Source organism: Cannabis sativa, chromosome 5 (genome assembly GCF_029168945.1).
Source record: "Cannabis sativa cultivar Pink pepper isolate KNU-18-1 chromosome 5, ASM2916894v1, whole genome shotgun sequence".
Taxonomy (NCBI): Eukaryota; Viridiplantae; Streptophyta; class Magnoliopsida; order Rosales; family Cannabaceae; genus Cannabis; species Cannabis sativa.
In genome coordinates, this window is record NC_083605.1 from 4,440,130 (window position 1) to 4,459,807 (window position 19,678).

Below are 19,678 nucleotides of genomic sequence, written 5' to 3' on the forward strand. Positions count from 1 at the left end.
TTAATTGGGATAGTGAACTCCCATATTCATAGAATTCTGTCCATATTGATATGGATATGGAGTTGGAATCATATGATTATAATAAGGCATCCAATAATTGGGATGAGGTTGGAATGGATAGGGATTGGGGTAATAAATTTGGGAACCCAAAGGAGGCTGGTTCAAGTTGTTTGTCGCAGTAGGAATTTGGTTTCTTCTATTTGTCTTTGCTTTAGCCATCTTTACCTCTATTTGTTTTTCTTTCAGATTATAAAAATTATTTTCCAATACTTTTTCCACAGCTTCTTCAGAATCAAAAGTCACAAACCCGAAACCCCTACCTTTGTTAGTTATCTTTTCACGAAGAATTTCTGTAGCTACTACAGTTCCGAAATCACTAAAATATGTCTTCAATTCAGCTTCTTCAATTTGATGAGGGAGACCTCCAATAAAAATCTTCTTCTTGTTGAAAGACGTAGATTCCATGATGAAATGAAATAGTTAAAAGCTTTAATTTAATACTTAATTAATAATTACTAGCACACAAAGAACAATCTTAATGTTTGAAAGTTGAAACTAAGATGAATGAATGAGTAGTTTGTTTTTCATAATTTTATGTGGTACGTGTGTGTTTATATAGAGGAGTAAGAGGAGTATTTGACTCCTATGTGGAATAGGATTATACAAAATAATAATAATAAAAAAAAGATGTAAATATATTTATATTTGAATTAGTAAATACTTGAGGTTAATTAGAATTAAGAAAAAATTTGTATTGCTGTACGGTTGAAAGATATTTTAGTTTATATTATTGATTTTTCATTTGATATTTATTTTTCGTAAAAGAGTTTTATCTTTTAAAGGGACTTCTAATTTCATTTATTTTTTAGACTCCTATTTGGAATTGGATTGTACAAAATATATTTATGTTTAAATTAGTACTTGAGATTCAAATTAAGATATTTTATGGTATTAATTTTTCATTTTATATTTATTTTTCTTAAAAAAAAAAGTTATCTTTTAATTTCATTTATTTCATATTATAACTAAAAAAAATGATTATTTTGGATTTTTGTTAATGAATTATAACTTATGTAATTTTAAATTTTTTAAATTTAATTTTACGTAATTTTTTTTAATTTAATAATTTTTTAAAAATACATCATTTTTTTTTTTTGAATATTAAATTATTCAAGTAAACTAATAAGCCATGTTTTTGGCGCGAAGGTTAAACCATTCGTCGTTTTTGAAGGTGTCATTATTACATTTTAGAGTAATTTGCGGCATAAATACCTAAGTTTATCATTCGGTTGCAATTTAATACCTAAGTTAAAATTTTGGCGGCATAAATACCTTCTATTACACTTTTAGACATTTTGTAGGTACCTTACTGTTATCTTGCACACTGGACAACAGGTGCCATGCCACATCATTTAAAATAATACCACATCATATTATAAAATTGCCACCTAATATTAACTATTAAAATAAAAAATTTAATTTGATTTAAAACTAATTTATTACATTATATAATCTGATTTATTACATTATTCTAAAAAAAAATAATACTAAAAAAAAACTAATTTATTACATTTATATAATATAATCTGATTATTAAAAAACATTTTCGAAATCAAAAGTATCTATTATACAAAAACACAAATAGAAAACCCTAAAAGTGAGGAAACACAGTCGGGGAGTGGCGGCTGCAGTTCTTCTCCGACCACGATCCATCATCTTCTGGCAGGACCAGACCATCTTCTCTGACCACGGGAGGAGCCATTAGCGCCGGGGAGAGAGAAAGCGTTGGGCGAGACGACCACGGCAACCCGCCAGCAGCTACGGTACGTTCGAGGTTCATTTTCTCCGACCACGGCCAACGATCGAGAGAGCAGACTGAGAAAAATGGGGCGATGGGTATGTAATTGCGAACCACCACAAGAAGTCGCGATGGGTATGTAATTGCGAACCTTGGTTGAGAAAAATGGGACGTTGGTGGTTGTCGTGGTTGGAGAAGAAGCTATCGCCCAACACTTTCTCTCTCCCCCGACGTTGATGGCTCCTCCCGTGGTCGGAGTTTATCGTCCAGCCCCCACCATTTTCTCTCTCCCCGATTAAGCTTCCACAATTTTAGGGTTTTTTTTTATTTGGAACAGTTTAATCGTTTTTTGAACAATGTATGTTTTTTAAGGTAACATTGATTAATGTTTATTATTATTTAATATTAGATTACATTATATAAATTTATTCAATTAATTTTATGTAAATATATATTTTTTTAAAATTAAATTAAATTTTTTATTTTAATAGTTAATATTAGGTGACAATTTTATAATATGATGTGGCATTATTTTAAATGATGTGGCATGCCACCTGTTGTCCAGTGTGCAAGATAACAGTAAGGTACTTACAGAATGTCTGAAAGTGTAATGGAAGGTATTTATGCTGACAAAATTTTAACAACCGAATGATAAACTTAGGTATTTATGCCGCAAATTACTCTTACATTTTATTGAGACCAACACCTGAAACAGAAACCAACCAATCATATTGGGACACGTGGCAGTCATTCAGAGTACTACAACTACTACGACTAGTAGACTCATCTCAAGAGTTTACTTGTATCGTCTTCCTCGTCTGTACGTACTGGTGCTTCCGCTCTTTTTTTAGCTTGCCACCTAAGTTTCTTCACTCTCTTCTTCTCTCCCTCTAAATTCTTTGGCTTAAGCTCCAAGGTTTGTACTTTAAATGAAATGAGGTTTTGAATTATATATATAAATATTTGGTTTCGACAAAGGTGAACTTCATTAATATCTTCTGCATTGCTTTTTTTTTTCTTGGAAATTTCTACATTTTAAAGTTGTTTGGATTAATGTTTTGGAGATTTTTACACTTTTGAAAGAAAGATTGAATTTTTCAAAACAAAGTCTGTAGCTTATTTTCCCAACATTCTTTATGTTGGGTTCTAGCTAATTACATATATAAAATTGAATAGAGATCAAAACTGTTTTTCAATTTTTATTTTTTTTTTAGTTTCAAATTGGGCTCTCTGTTAATTTGCTGGGTTTTTGTTTGAAATTTTACAAAATTTATATTTTATGCTATCTACTAAATTATTTAATATATTATATTATACATTATAAATTTATTTGTTTCTTTACATCACAAAAGTATATGCTTGCACGTGCAAGTTTTCTCGTGTGATCTTAAAAAAAAATTAGCATCAACGATAAGAATATTATCATATGGTGAAAAATAATATTATGAAAAATAATTTATTAATTATTAAAAATTAAAAAAGACATAATACATAAATGAGAACAAAACAACATTAAATTTTCAAATGAAGTATTTTTCACTACTTAAACATATTTAATTGGGATAGTGAACTCCCATATTCATAGAATTCTGTCCATATTGATATGGATATGGAGTTGGAATCATATGATTATAATAAGGCATCCAATAATTGGGATGAGGTTGGAATGGATAGGGATTGGGGTAATAAATTTGGGAACCCAAAGGAGGCTGGTTCAAGTTGTTTGTCGCGGTAGGAATTTGGTTTCTTCTATTTGTCTTTGCTTTAGCCATCTTTACCTCTATTTGTTTTTCTTTCAGATTATAAAAATTATTTTCCAATACTTTTTCCACAGCTTCTTCAGAATCAAAAGTCACAAACCCGAAACCCCTACCTTTGTTAGTTATCTTTTCACGAAGAATTTCTGTAGCTACTACAGTTCCGAAATCACTAAAATATGTCTTCAATTCAGCTTCTTCAATTTGATGAGGGAGACCTCCAATAAAAATCTTCTTCTTGTTGAAAGGCGTAGATTCCATGATGAAATGAAATAGTTAAAAGCTTTAATTTAATACTTAATTAATAATTACTAGCACACAAAGAACAATCTTAATGTTTGAAAGTTGAAACTAAGATGAATGAATGAGTAGTTTGTTTTTCATAATTTTATGTGGTACGTGTGTGTTTATATAGAGGAGTAAGAGGAGTATTTCACTCCTATGTGGAATAGGATTATACAAAATAATAATAAAAAAAAAAAAGATGTAAATATATTTATATTTCAATTAGTAAATACTTGAGGTTCAAATTCGAATTAAGAAAAAATTTGTATTGCTGTACGGTTGAAAGATATTTTAATTTATATTATTGATTTTTCGTAAAAAGATTTTACCTTTTAAGGGACTTTTAATTTCATTTATTTTTTGAAATAAAACATTCTAATTATTATTAAAAAAAGTAACGAAAATAAACTGATTCCTATTTGCCTATTTGGAATAGGATTATACAAAATATATTTTTGTTTTAATTAGTACTTGAGGTTCGAAATTCAAATTAAGATATTTAATGGTATTAATTTTTTATTTTATATTTATTTTTGGTTGATAAGCTAATTTTTTTTAGGAGAAAATTACTTGTATACCTATTTAATTTATCTTAATTTTTACCTCTATTTTCGTATTTTTAAATATACCTAACTTGAAAAAGTGGGTATATTTAGATAAAAAAATAAAAAATAAATTCAATTTATCCCATTTTTTTTTGGCGCGAAGGCTAACCCATCCGTCGTTCTTGAAGGTGTCATTATTACATTTTATTGAGACCAACACCTGAAACAGAAACCAACCAATCATATTGGGACACGTGGCAGTCATTCAGAGTACACTACGACTGGTAGACTCATCTCAAGAGTTTACTTGTATCGTCTTCCTCGTCCGTACGTACTGGTGCTTCCGCTCTTTTTTAGCTTGCCACCTAAGTTTCCTCACCTCTTTCACATTCTCACTCTCTCTCCAAAATCTCTTCTTCTCTCCCTCTAAATTCTTTGGCTTAAGCTCCAAGGTTTGTACTTTTAAATGAAATGTAGTTTTGAATTATATAAATATTTGGTTTCGAGAAAGGTGAACTTGATTAATATCTTCTGCTTTGCTTTGCATTGCTTTTTTTTTTTCTTGGAAATTTCTACATTTTAAAGTTGTATCGAGAGCTTGTTTGGATTAATTTTTTGGAGATTTTTACATTTTCGAAAGAAAGATTGAATTTTTAAAACAAAGTCTGTAGCTTTTCCCAGGATTCTTTACGTTGGGTTCTAACTAGTTACATATATAAAATTGAATAGAGATCATATGTATGTTATAACCCAAAACCGTTTTTCAGTTTTTATTTTTTTAGTTTCAAATTCGGGTCTCTGTTAATTTGCTGGGTTTTTGTTTGAAATTTTCCAGGTTGGGTGTTTTGTGGATGATATAAAAAATGTTTCCCCAGAAAGGAACAAAAAGGCAATTGTTTGGAACCAATGATGGAAGTAGTAACAGTTTAGACGAAATATACAGATTTAAAGTTCTTTTACCCAATGGAACAACCGTTGGATTGAATTTGAGAGAGTCTGGTTCTAACATGGGTGTTAATGACTTTATTAATTTGGTGAAAGATGAATATTCTCGACTGTCGGAATCAATGCAACATAAAAGATGTATGAACTGGGATTCTGCTGGTTCTTTATCTCTTCATGATGCCAATGATGCCAAGATAAAAGGGGTTGTGGATTTCAAGAATTTTAAGCCACATAAGTGCCACATTTTAATACTCCATGTGAGTATAATTAGTTACATGAGGAGTAGAATAGTTTATATTTTGTTTGATTTACTCTTCTTATAATGTGTTGTTTCTTACTTGTTTTGCTTCTGAATTAGGATGGTTCTGGCAAAGCTGTTCAAACTTTTGAGGTCAGATTAATTGAGTAAATTTATCTCTGTGGTGGTACTAATATTTCTGATAAAGAATTTGTTCTTAAACCGTTTTGATTCCCTGAGTTGCAGAATATGTGGGATTTGACTCCTGATACTGACATTTTAAGGGAGGTACCTGAATCCTACACATTTGAGTCTGCTCTTGCGGATTTAATTGTAAGTGTTTGGTTGAGTTGGAAAATCTTGAATGAAGCTGTGTTCTTATCTCCTGTTCACTTTGTATTTAAATCTTGTGCTTTATTTTTACCAGGACAATTCTCTGCAGGCAGTATGGGCTAACAGTAACAACGATCGAAAACTTGTTAGGTATGATGCTAATGTAATATTGGTATAGCTACATTTTTCTTTTCTTACATTAACTATGATTCAACACTACTTTTATTTGCTTGCAATAAGTTATTCTGTTTGTATTCGTATTACATAGAGATTGTCCTTTATCTTTTCTCATTAGACTAGTAACAATTATTTTTTTTCTTCAATATTTGCAGTGTGGATCTTTTAGAGGATAGAATTTCAGTCTTTGACAGTGGTATAGGAATGGATGGCAGCGATGAAAATTCTCTGGCGAAATGGTACGTGCTACCAATGTCCTTTCCAGCATTTCGTGTGCATTTGAATTTAAGTGTCTTAACTAGTGCTCTACTATATAGGGGTAAAATGGGTGCCTCGCTTAACCGGTCAGAGAAAGAACAGGCTATTGGGGGCAATCCTCCATATCTAATGGTAAACCAGTGGATTTTATTAATCGTTTTCACATATATCTAGAATGAAACATTCCCTGTATTCTGTTGATTTGCATTTTATATGATCATCATGTTGCTGGAACAATTGAGTATCTTCCAATACTATCTTGTAACAATGTCGTATGCAGCCTTATTTTGGCATGTTTGGGTATGGAGGATCGTTTGCCTCCATGCATTTAGGGAGGTATGAACATGATTCACAATTTTCTATTCTTCTATTTTTTTAACAATCATTTATTTCCTCTCTTTTTCACAATTTTGTTTCAGACATGCTTTAGTGTCTTCGAAGACAAAGAATTCAAGGAAGGTATATACTTTACGTCTTGCTAGAGAGGCTTTGCTCAGGCGCTCTGGACTTGAATGGACGGTAATGGAATAGCATAAGCGGTTTATTTTTCTTTGAACATGAAACGTTCTCTTCTGTGGCTAAATGTACTTTTTCATGTTAGACTTCTGGAGGGCTTAGGGATCCTTCAGAGGATGAGCTTACAAAAACAAAACATGGAAGCTTTACTAAGGTAGATTGTTGCAACCCTTTAATGTCTTCCAAGTGATTCTTTCATGGGCATTTGACTCATTTGATGCATTGAGCTCTGGCATTTGTTGCCAACATTGATGTGCCCACAAGTCTGTAAATGTATGGATTTTTATGAACATTAAAACTAATTTGTATAGGTTGAAATCTTTGAACCAAAGATAAAGCCTTCAAATATATTACAACTTCAGTGCAAACTGAAGGACATATACTTCCCTTATATTCAGGTGTTATGTACTTCTCTCTTTCTGTTTTCGATTATATTTGAGTTGGATTATGTATACATTAATGGTATGATCTTTCTACTATAACACCACTCTTAATTTCTCACTTGTCTTTGATGCATTGCTTTTGTTGGGATTGCAGTGTGATGAGTTGTCCAACTCAAGGAAGACAATAACACCTATAGAATTTCAGGTTTACTGTGTTCTTGTTAAGCAATTTAATTCCGTTTATGTGATTATTGACTAATTTTGGTTACCGTTTATGTGAAGCTTTTCATGGTTTCTTAGTTCTTACACTATTAAATCTCTTATTTCCTATTATATTATGTTCTCATGCAAGAAATTAAGTAGCTTTGTTAGATTCCAAGTATGTGAGTTGATTATGTCACTTTTCAGGTTAATGGTACTAATTTGACTGAGATTGAGGGTGGAGAAGTTGCTATTACAAACTTGCATTCTTGCAATGGTCCTGATTTTGTTTTACAACTTCGTTTGTCCTTCAACCAAGACAATGTAACCAAGAGTCAAGGTAACTGACTATGGCTACTTCTTCTGTGAACTTTGGATTCACATTTATTTGTTTGTTTTTGAGTGTCATCTATATGTTATGTTAATAGCTATTTCTCAATTTGAAGTTGTGTCAGGTTCGCGGTTGAATCACGAGGCCAATGTGCGGCTGAAATGTGTTTATTTTCCAGTTGTTGGGGTAAGATTATTATATGCATGACTGTTATTTTTATGCAAGTACTTGGGAAACTAAAGTGTACAAGTGTTTCTCAGGGAAAAGAGAACATTGAGAAGATTTTGGAAAAGTTAAAAGATGCAGGACATGAAGTCTCTGAAAATTTTAGAACCTTTAAACGAGTTTCTATTAGAAGGCTTGGTCGATTAATTCCAGATGCTCGATGGGTAAGGTTTTTGATCTTCTAATAAGAAGATATCAATGAGCTAATTTAATGATACCCTTTTCAATGAGATCAGTTCAGTCATTGCTTGAAGATGAAGATAAGTGTTATCTTAATTGTCTTTCCTTTAATAAAACTTTTTATCAGGATTGGATGCCTTTCATGGACTTAAGGCAAAAAAAGGGAACTGATAGGGCACACATATTGAAGAGATGTTGTTTCAGAGTGAAATGCTTTATTGGTAGGCTGACACTGTGTTATCTGCACTTTATGAAGAGAACATTCCTTTGTTTGAGGATTTTCTATATTGCTTTCATATTCTTGATTAAGTTAAACAATGTCATGTTGCAGATACTGATGCTGGTATCAATCCCACTCCGTCGAAGGTAAGTTTTGATGCTATTCTTTCATTAATGTATCAAGATTCAAGCAAATTTCTACCTCTCTCTCTCTCTCTTCCTAAACCTTCCAACTTTGCTCGTAGCTGGTGTTGAGTGCCTTGTACAGATGCACCATTGACTAAAAGATAGCATGTTTCCTTAGTGTTCTATCCTTTTGATTTGATACAAGTTATCACTAATTTAGTTTTAGTCACAACATGTATTGTGACTAAAAATACATTTGGTCACAGTAAATTATGATTTTTGTGACTAATACTTTTAGTCACAGACTTTTTAGTCTGAACATAGAAATGATATATATAATTATATCAACCTTTTTACTTTTAACTTGTTGTAACTAAAAATAAGATTTTTTGTATATTAGCCATTGTAAAAACAAAGATGTCAGAGCTTCATTTGTGTGCATAAAACATCTAACTGTTTTTATTTGTGGTTGTGTACTTTATAACTAAAGTTAAAGTTACTCAGCAAATGTGTATTTATCTGCAGCATGATCTTGCACCTCACAGTCCTTTTACCACTGCACTAAGGAATTTCGGAAATATTCTTTATGAGAATGAAAAAGGTCTTCTTTTTTGCCTATTGGAACTGTTGTACATCATTTGTTATTCAGTTTGTATCCAACTCAAAAATTCAAACTCAGTCCTTACACTTGCAGGGATAGAAATCAGAGTTTATAGAGATGGGAAGCCATTGAAAAATTCGCAACTAGAGAGGGATTATCAAAATTGGATTCTCCAGATGCACAATAAGTATGATGAAGAAGTTGATCACGGTGAAGACGAACCTATACTTGCACTTATCACAAGCCCATCAAAAGGAAAGGCAATCAGAAAATCAAATGATGGTAGGCATGAAAAAAGGAAAAGTATTTGGTTTTCTGGTCTTGGTTCATTTTCCAATTGATTTCTTCCATTTTTTTCCCAATGTTAAATTAAAGTTTCAAGGGTTCACCAAGTTCTTAAGAGGAATGAAATAACATGGAAAGCTGGCCAACATGTTAAGATTTTGAAGGGAGCATGTGCTGGTGTTCATAAAAATAATGTCTATGCAACTATACAATATTTTATACTTGGAGGCTTACAAGGAGATACAGGAGGTAAGTTTTTCCTTGTCAATACTTTTTGTTATTGTTAATGCAAGAGTTTGGGGTGAAGATTTGACTCTTGTTTCTCTTTTGTGCCTTTTCGAATAGGCGAAGTTCAGATTATTTGCAGGTATATTTTGAGAAGTTAAGGCTCTTTATTTAGTCATTCTTTCAACTACTTATAATTTTCTGACAGTAAGTATCTGTATTACATTGGATTGAAAAGGCCACTTGGTACACCAGAGGATGATGGTTGCATAATTTCAGAAGTTAATGGGATGATGACTCTTGATATGAAACGCTCCTTGTCTTTACCTATCAGCGTAATCGATTCCAAAAAGGTTCCAACATACTTTTCCATTTTCCTTTTTATTCCTTATGGTACAAAGATAAATGAATTTGCTTTAATTATTTGTTCAACATTTTGTTCTATAATCCCAGTGCTTACCTGTTGAAACTGCTGAATGGAATAACCAAATGGATAAGCAGCTTCAGAAAAATAAAACCGTAGATCTTTACAAATCTTCGATTGTCAAACCTGCAAGGCAAAATTCAAAACAGGAGCATGATGGAATGGAATTTTCCATGTTCATCAAGAATTATAAAAAGGTGCAAGCATAGTTTTTATCTTGGCTTAGGAGATAACCGTTGAAATAGTTCTTTCTATTCATCTATATGAGTTTCTTTTTTCGTCACTGCAGGTCTTTGAAGATGACCTTTTAAAATTTGGTTCAGAAATCCAAATATTGGAAGATAAATATCATCAGTTAAATGAAGAGAAAGAAAAGATTGAAGAAACTATAAAAGACTTACAAGGTTTTGACTTGCTAGCACAGCTATGGTTTCTATTCTTTATCACATTTTGGTATATTAAGATTGTGTTAATTGAATACTTATCAAGATCTTGTGTTTGTTGTGAATTTTTAGATTCTACTGAACTATATCCATCGGGTTTCGTGAATCAGTTCTCCACGAAAGAAGAAGTGATAGAGAGTATAGTAAAGATGGGCAACTCTGTTGCTGCTGCAGTTCTTTGCAGCATATCTAAGGAAGATCCATTTCAAGAGAAAGAGAATGATTTAATGAAGGACATAATAGGAGTGGTTGCTCTACTCGGAAGAGTTCGTTCTAGTCAGCTGAGCAGGTCAAACATCATATTGTGTATCCATTATTTTTTAACTTTTTTTCATTAGTCTGTTCTAAATTGTTGATTTGTCTACATTTAGGATTTTGGCAGAATACTTGGGTTCTGATCAAATGCTAGCTGTTGTAGCTAGATCTTTCGAAACTGCTATTCTTCTTGAAAAACATAAACAAACTGGAGATGTTAATTGCAGCCATGTTAATCATGAAAAAGCTCCTCTTCTTGGCCAATCTATAAATGGTCGATTTATTGTTATATGCTTTGACAATATAAGGTGACATTCAACTCCAAAACTTCTCTTCTTTTCTCAAGTTATTTAGATGATTTACTAAAAGGATTGACTCTATCTAAGCAGTCCATTTAGAGGTAGCTTGAAGAGTGGTTCTCAGAGGAAGCTGGATTTACAACGCCCTTATTTGAACGATGGAACTATTCCAAAAGGTTTTCTCGGATTTGCTGTGAATATGATTGATTTTGATGCAGACCAACTATCCATTAAGAATAGTTCAGGCAATGGTCTTAGAGAGACTGTATTTTATCACCTTCTTGGTGAACTCCATCTTTACAGAACCTTGGAGGACATGCTAGCTGCTCGTGCTTGTATAAAACAAGGCGCTATATCGCTTGATGGTGGAATATTGAGAGGAGACAGTGTGATATCTTTTGGATCTAGGTGTGTTTCTCTATTCATGTCTTTTTCATCCTCACTTGTGGGAATGTTTTTTGTTGAAATGATTGGTTTTTCTATGATTGTTCTTAGTGATCCTGGAGTGTGCTTTCAAGTTGTGCAAACAATCAATGAAATGCCAAGTTCTCAAGAAAATTTGAAACAGCTTAAAGAGAAGAAATCTGAGTTGAGAACAATCAATGATGAGATAGAAGTAGAGAAGGGAAAACTCAACAAAGTTTTAGACAAGTTTCATGAGAGAAAAGCAGAGTTTAACAAGTTTATGAAGTTAGTGGAATCTCCATACAAACTATGAGGCCACACTGAAATAGTTTTTACAGTATGATGACAAATCAAGTCATAATTTTTCTCCACCGTTTTGAGATTTGCTTTTTTGTCCTTCATCATTTCTCTGATGGAGAAAAAAAAAAGAATGTGTTCTAAATGTATTTTTGGGTGTATATATATAGATATATATATGAGCATTGTTATTGAGTATCAGTGGTGCTTGGCATTTTTTATAGGTGCCGTTCCATGATTAGTTAGCAATATTTTCTGAAATCAATGGTAATATGACATCAGTAGGGATGATATTTAATGTTGAAGTGTAACTATGTATTTTTTATCTTTTTGATAGTTTCTTTGGCTTTAAAACAACATCTGAATTCTTATATATCTAATTTAGTAAAAAGTAGGAGGATGTAAATGTTATACAACTTGGATCTTCAGCTACTGTCTATTTTTCTCTTTATCTCCAAACAAAATTGAAATATATAAATTCTCATAGTGATTCTAATGGGGTTTTCATTTGATTTGTTTTTTTTTTTAAAAAAAAAAAAAAGTGTTAATTATATGGGTTGTTATTAAAAGGCCTTCTCTTTTAAAATTAGTTCTGTTTTTCCCTTCTGTTTTTTTTTAACTTTGATTTGGTACTTTCTACTTTTCCTACTCATAAGACAACTTAAGTTATTGTCATATAACCTAAGCTCATTGAACCTTGGACAAATGACTAGACTTATCAACAACTCAAGATGTTCTAAAAAGCTAAGAATAAAATCTAAAACTTTCATGTTGAGCTCTAAGTCAAGTTCTACCTCTAAGGTTATTCGAATTTGCAATTAAGTTCTGTCTTGTAAAATTAAATTCGCCGACTTTTACTATTTTCCACCAAAATATGTTAAAATCCTTCCAAAAGACTCTAAATGCATAAGTAGTCTTTAAAATAGCTTAACAAATTAAAATCACACTAATCAATAATTTAAAGAATCAATTTAAGAATATTAATACATAAATTGATCATATTTATAAGACAAATATGGACTCATCATGCGTTGAGTTTTCTTTGGCGTTATCAAGATGCTCAATCTAATTTGGCTCCGACTGCTCATGTGAAGCCGGCAGAGACTATGGTTGGGCTCTCTAGTGGCTCGTTTGAGAATTTGAGGTTAGATGATTTAATTCTATTTGTGGATGCGGGTATCAATGAGGACCACAGTTGTATGGGTCTCGGGGCAGTGGTGATAGACCGTGATGGGGAGGTTTTGTGTTCTTCGAGTAATCCAATGACAACCTCCTTTCATCCTAATGTGGTGGAGGCAACAACTCTCTAAAATGGGTGCTGATGTGTCACCGTTCGGGGTACAACTCCATTATTATTTTCTCATATTGTCTTCATCTTGTCCAAGCTATTAATAACAAGAATAAATATCACACTAAATTTGGTATTATTGTTCATGATATTTTACATGCTTGGTCCGCTACGACTCATTCACTTGCACGTTCGACTTTATATCTTGACTCTTCTTGGATTTGCTGGCCCGGTTTATCACCATGCCTCTAATCCTTGCATTGAGCTTTTATTTTTCACTTTTTTGCCATTTAATAAAATTCTCCTTTGGCTGAAAAAAAAAATATATTTAAAAATAACTTATACTATACGTCTTGTTAGCATAGTCTTACATTGGTAAAATGCTAAAGGGCACCAGTGGTGCCTAGCACCCTCATATGTGTCAGTATCGCTATTGATCCAATTAAGTATCGGGTCTCATATAGTTTTTAAAGAGTATCGCTAGCCAATCGTAACGTGACATGTGGAGCTGGTGCCTTATGGCAGGCAATGCTCTTATTAATATTGTCCATTGGGTATTACCGTAAAAAAAATTACATACTTCAAACTTCAAGGTTTGCAATGAAACAAAAAAGTTATGCAAATTCCATAATCGTGGTAGAGTAGCCATATTATATATATGTGGAGTGGTCATCTTTCTCATTAGTCTGTAAAGCTTCGCGCCAAACATTCAACAAAACTTTCTTGTCCATGGAAGATTTTCTGTATTATATATAAAATTATATGAATATTATTCAATAAAGTTCCTAAATTATTATATCAAAAATATCTTCTCATTAGGGCACCGATACTTTTAGCGGCGCACCTCATCCCCGCCTCCGCTGACTGCCCCCTTCAATGGTATGTGTGTGTGTTTAATATTTAAAATTTTGGCTTCAGGATCTTTTGAATATAAATATGAATGTGGAATTTTATTTTGTGTGCATACACAATGTTTGATGTAATTCCTCAATGAATTGTTAAAGTGTTATTAATTTAGGAGTTAATTAACAAGTTCTATCCATTTGAAAAAAAAAAATAAAAATTGAGTGTGGTATAGTTTTAATATGCACAGAGGCAAAATGGTATATGTATGAGTAAGACAATTATCAGATTAATATTTATGCTAAATCAGTAAAAAAATATGAACATTGAGCAATAAAGGAATAATTATGATTGTAGTGAAATGTGACTATGCTATTCTTCCTAGTTTTTTTGAGATTAATTTTAAGCTGGAGCCTGCAAGGCAAGGGGATTCAACTTCAAAGTTCACTATTAAGTGTTATTGCATTATTTAAAGGTTAACTGGTTTCATTGTTGTGCTTAATTTTCTTTGTATGAGTTCTTGTTGTGGTTTTTTAGATTTATTGTTTACATACCCTTTTTGTGATCAAGGTTTTGAAAATAATCAGATTTATTAGATTTACTAAGTGTAAATTTGTTTGAAACCCTTAATAATCATTTATATATCATTTCATAATAATTAGGTTAAGAAAACGTAAGAAGATGATAAGGAAAAGGTCAAGAGTAGGAGCGAGAGAAGAGAAAGTTCTTCGTGGGCGTCTTCAATCCTTCAAAAACCTCAATTCGTCAACTGTTGATGAAATCGCCAATTATCTGTACTCTAGTTACCCTGAATACAAACGACAAAAGAGGCCTATTTTCATGAAATTGCTCCAGGATGCTCTAGAGCATAATGAGCAGGGGAGCACCTCCCCTTCCCCCTCTCGGAAGAAGTACAAAAGGGATGTTGATGATGGAAGGAGTTGGGAAAACAATCAGAATTGTTTGAGTGAGTCTGATGTTGATAATGGGGTTGTGTCGATGTCCACATCAACATCAACATCAATGTTGGGGGACAATGAGAGAGTGGAGCCACATTTCGATTTGACGAAGTCGATGCTTCGAGTGTCATATGCTGGATCCGCCAATTTGAAGAAGAAGAAGAATGAGGATGAGAATTTAGAGTTGGAATTGGTATCGGACCATCATGTTCCTGCGAGTGAGGTTAGAGTGAAATCAGGGTTTGAGGATATGGGCGGGATGAAGGGGGTTTTGAAACAGCTTGAGAAGAAGGTGCTTATGCCTCTCTATCAGCATCAGCTATTGGAGTGGCTTGGAGTTCAGCCAATTTCTGGCCTTTTGTTGCATGGACCACCGGGCTGCGGTAAGACCAAATTGGCTCATGCCATTGCTAACCAGACTGGATATCCCTTTTACAATATATCTGCCACTGAGTTTGTCTCAGGAGTTTCAGGTATAAATTTTTATCTTTTATTTTCACATCATATAAATGTTGATGTTGTGATTGATGTTTCAACTTTTTCAATAACTACTTTAGGTGAGTCTGAAGAAAATATAAGAGAGCTTTTTCAGAAAGCACACAAGACTGCCCCTTCAATTATATTTATTGATGAGATTGATGTTGTTGCGTCAAAAAGAGAAAACTTACAAAGAGAGATGGAGCGGCGAATTGTGACACAGTTGATGACTTGTGTGGATTCATCTTCAGAATCCAAATCTTCTGACGATAGACAGGGTTATGTTCTTGTAATTGGAGCCACTAATAGACCTAATGCTATTGATCCTGCACTAAGGAGGCCCGGACGATTTGAATATGAGATTGAGTTAGGTGTGCCAGATGAAAATGCGAGGGCAGAGATTCTTTCTGTCATCACAAGAACCATGAGACTTGAAGGCTCTTTTGATCTTCGTAAAATAGCCAGGTCTACCCCAGGGTTTGTTGCAGCAGATTTGAAGGCCCTGGCTTCCGAAGCAGGTCACCTTGTAGCAGAGAGGATTTTGTATGAAAGAAAGTCCAATTCATGTGGGAATTCTATAGATCAGGAACAAAGCATGGAATGGTTGAAAGCACCAGTGATGCCTGAAGTAATGGAAGGGATAAGCATCACCATGGCTGATTTTGAGGTGATTCAGAATACATAAATTTTTTTTCTTCTCTTTTTATTGAGCACTTTTGAGTTATCTGTCACTTGTTTTTATAGTCTTGCAAATATAGATTATTATATGTATCGGGAAAAAAATGTGAAAGTGACATGAGTTCTCTGTGTAGATGCCCATGTGTTCTTTCTATCATTGTCTAAAAGGACATTATGATATCTTTTCTTTTATGTGATCACACACAGTTATACACCTATCTTCATCTTCAGATGCACTTTTAGTGAATAGTGATTTTTCTGCTTACCTTCTACCCAGAAATTTGACACCTTTTGTGATAGCCATTACTGTTGGTTGAAATATGCTAGGAACTAGCTTGAAGTGTTTCACATTTGATCTCATTTTTCTTTTTCACTCTGTTTGGTCGTATTTATACCATGTTTGCTTCTCCTTTTCTTGCTTAATAACCATTCTAGATGCTGTCGTTTTAAAATATCTGTTCCTCTGACTTCTCAAACAACTTTAAAATGTAAATAAATAAGTAAAAATCTCTTTTATTTCTATCTGCAAAATGTTCTCTCGAGGAGCAATTTGTAATTTAGATTAATCAAATGTTAACATCAAGCTAAAGAAACTGTTTATTTTGATGATAGATACTCGCTTTACAAGAGAATCTTTATCTCAAATAGGTTTGTGCTAGATTAATCTGTAGATATTTGAGATAAAAGGTCTTTTTATTTAAATGTACTCTTGTCTACTGTAAGAGAATGTGAGAGTCAATCATATTTTGAATGATACACATTAATATTCAGTTGTATGAAAATATACAGAGATCTTTTGTTGCTTTTTCACTTTTATTAAATAGCCATATACCATTTATTTGTAATTATTTCAGTATTTTGTCTAATGGTGTTATTTCTACAACCCAGGCGACTTGAACACCCAAAGCAATGAGAGGACGAAATTTGTGATTAGCTCACTTCTATTGGCACATTTCTTTCTTTATAATACAAATGCCTTAGTTATGAAAGGCTTCATAGTTTGCTAATATTTATAAAAGCAATCTTAGACAATTCAAAGGGGTGAACATTTAGTATCTGGAAGTTTTTTTTTGCATGATTAAATTATTTTTGTGTGATATTTTTCAGGAAGCAATTAAAACAGTTCAACCCTCTACTAGAAGAGAAGGTTTTTCTGCCATTCCTAATGTAAAATGGGAAGATGTAGGCGGGCTAGATCTTATAAGGAAGGAACTTGATCGATACATAGTTAGGCGAATCAAATATCACGAGAAATATAAGGTAACATCTATCATAGCCATTTTATTGAGTCGTTATACTGTTATCAAAAGTTACAACCGAGGTTAAGTCTCGTGAGTTAGCTTAGCTTTGTTTTAGCTCATGCTATACATTTTCTAAGTTTAATTTTATAAATTCTTATGCGTTAAGCTCTTGTTCGTTTTGTTTATACTTGCATCTCAGATTCTGCATTTGACATCTGTACTCTTTGTTTGTTTCATCTAGATTGCAACCTTGGCTTGAATTGCCTAACATTGTAGACTTTATTTATAAATCTAATGAAAGGTCATTTATAATCTTTTAGACTTTGTACATGGTGTCTTTAATTTGTCTCTTCTTTGAGTAATAGGGTGTAAAGAATTGAAGCTAGCACATTATAACTAGGATATTGCTTTCATAAATGCATTGTTTAATTAGTTCTTATTTAGATCTGAACAATTTTTTGGTGGGGTTTTGAATGATGGCTTATGGTGAATTCTGATATGATTTTTTTCTTTCTTTCTTAAATTTTTTTACAGAGGTTTGGAGTGAATTTAGATACAGGAATTTTGCTTTACGGACCTCCAGGATGTGGCAAGACCTTGATAGCCCAAGCTGTAGCTAAGGAAGCAGGAGCTAATTTTATTCACATCAAGGTTAGTCCAGCTTTTCCTTTTCCATATTCATGTTCTCGTGTAAAAACGAAATTTTTTCACATTATCTTCATATAAGTATGTATTTTCTATTGACTTGTTAGGGTCCTGAACTTCTGAACAAATATGTTGGAGAAAGTGAATCGGCGGTACGTACGTTATTTAGCCGTGCAAGGACATGTTCACCGTGCATACTTTTCTTTGATGAGGTTGGTGGTTTGATTGTAAATATAAATTATATCCTAATTTATGATGGTCTTAAAATTTTCTTTTGTGGGGTTTCACTTGGAACAGCATACATCTAATTGTGTTTTCATAACAACAAAAATCCCCTTAAAATTCCTTTGCTTTTTTTTTTTTTTGGTTGTTGAAGGCTTAGATTACAACTATAATTTAGAGCAATAAATATTTCTTTTTGTGGTTTCACCATGATAGGTGGATGCCTTAACAAAAGAGCGTGGAAAAGAAGGCTCGTGGGTGACTGAGCGGCTACTGAACCAGGTTAGACAATGTGCAAAGATACTCTTGATTTTTCTCAACTCCATTCCTTTACTTTCTGTCATCAATTGTAAACAAATCCATTTCCTGTCATCAATCTCAGTTGCTCATCGAGTTAGACGGTGTAGATAAGCGCCAGGGTGTCTTTGTAATCGGTGCCACAAATAGGTAAAAGAAAAACAAACCATTCAATCTTCATTTAGTAAAAAAATGATCCACTTCTTACTGGCTGTTATTGTTGTTACAGACCGGATGTGATGGACAAAGCTTCTTTGCGTCCGGGTAGGTTTGGGAAGCATCTCTACGTGTCATTACCAACTCCCGATGAACGTGGTTTGATCTTGAAAGCCCTGACGAGGGATAAGCCTATCGATGAAAGCGTCGATTTGAATGCTATTGGACGGATGAAGGGCTGTGATCATTTTAGCGGGGCTGATCTTCATGCATTGGTTTGTTATCTATACTAGAAAAACAAATTATTTCATTGCAAGTTCCGGAATTAGCAACATTTTAATTTATTGCAGGTTAATGAAGCTGCTTTGGCTGCTCTTGAAGATGAAGATGAAGATATTATTAAAACAACACATTTTGAGCAAGCACTTGCTAAAATTTCTTCATCTGTGCCACCTGAGGTTTGTGCTTTTTTTTTTATTTCAGTTAAGAATATTTAAGTAGTTTTTATTTTTGTTTTAAGTAATTTGTGGCGTAAATACTTAAATTTAATTCTCGATAGTAAATAAATATTAAGTTTAATTTTTCACGGTAATAATACTGAAGTTATATTTCTAGAACTTTTGTAGGTACCTGTTAAGTGTTAAATTTTTATTTTTTATTTAAAAATATATTTAAATATACTAATAAGAAAATGATACGTGAATATTGACGGGTACTTATTGAAGTTTTAAAAATATAACTTAAGTATTATCGTCAAAAATTAAACTTAGGTATTTATATGTAATCAAGAGTTAAACATAAGTATTTATGTCGCAAATTACTTTTTTGTTTTTAGTTTTTAATATTTATTGAATGTTTGAATTGAGAAACAGCAAAGACAGTACTACCAAGTATTATCAAAGCACTTCACAGCAACAATGGAGTAAAACTTAAAAGCTGCATGTGCTATTAGAAGCTTCTCTCTCTCAAGTCAGGAATTTATTTGTAATTTTTTTATTTTTATTTTTTTAAAAAAAGAAGATAATACTGTGGGCAATTTTTTTTGTTAATTAATTAGGGTCTAAATTAGACAAAACCAAATTTTCTGCTAGATGTATAAATTATAATGTTTGGTTTATTTT

The 19,678-nt window shown here is 32.6% G+C and overlaps 3 protein-coding genes across 8 annotated transcripts; 2 read left to right on the top strand and 1 right to left on the bottom strand.

Moving 5' to 3' along the window:
- LOC133038100 (RNA-binding protein 1-like) lies at nt 1-465 on the bottom strand. The gene has a single exon (XM_061116150.1). The coding sequence runs from the start codon at nt 463-465 to the stop codon at nt 1-3; it is 465 nt and encodes a 154-aa protein (XP_060972133.1).
- Nucleotides 466-2,518: 2,053 nt separating this feature from the next.
- LOC115715860 (structural maintenance of chromosomes flexible hinge domain-containing protein GMI1) lies at nt 2,519-11,949 on the top strand. Of its 6 annotated transcripts, XM_061115288.1 has the most exons (27): nt 2,520-4,837; nt 5,221-5,587; nt 5,689-5,721; nt 5,815-5,901; nt 5,996-6,051; nt 6,234-6,468; nt 6,617-6,672; nt 6,756-6,855; nt 6,938-7,006; nt 7,164-7,250; nt 7,390-7,440; nt 7,644-7,776; nt 7,883-7,953; nt 8,028-8,156; nt 8,300-8,393; nt 8,504-8,538; nt 9,043-9,118; nt 9,212-9,400; nt 9,494-9,652; nt 9,749-9,770; nt 9,867-9,981; nt 10,082-10,249; nt 10,342-10,456; nt 10,568-10,784; nt 10,867-11,058; nt 11,140-11,457; nt 11,545-11,949. In XM_061115288.1, exons 2-27 carry the CDS (start codon nt 5,249-5,251, stop codon nt 11,765-11,767), a joined length of 3,369 nt encoding a protein of 1,122 aa, XP_060971271.1. In that variant the 5' UTR covers nt 2,520-4,837; nt 5,221-5,248; the 3' UTR covers nt 11,768-11,949. The 6 variants fall into 6 exon arrangements, with proteins under 6 accessions (XP_060971269.1, XP_060971266.1, XP_060971267.1 ...); XM_061115286.1 differs by having other exon boundaries at nt 2,519-4,837; nt 11,140-11,949; XM_061115285.1 differs by having other exon boundaries at nt 10,342-10,784.
- Nucleotides 11,950-13,605: 1,656 nt separating this feature from the next.
- Nucleotides 13,606-19,678, top strand: LOC115717070 (cell division control protein 48 homolog C). The gene is made up of 11 exons (XM_030646008.2): nt 13,606-13,918; nt 14,545-15,314; nt 15,399-15,985; nt 17,104-17,256; nt 17,772-17,888; nt 17,990-18,094; nt 18,321-18,386; nt 18,487-18,551; nt 18,631-18,832; nt 18,908-19,015; nt 19,430-19,678. The coding sequence occupies exons 2-11, from the start codon at nt 14,564-14,566 to the stop codon at nt 19,481-19,483; spliced, it is 2,208 nt and encodes a 735-aa protein (XP_030501868.2). The 5' UTR covers nt 13,606-13,918; nt 14,545-14,563; the 3' UTR covers nt 19,484-19,678.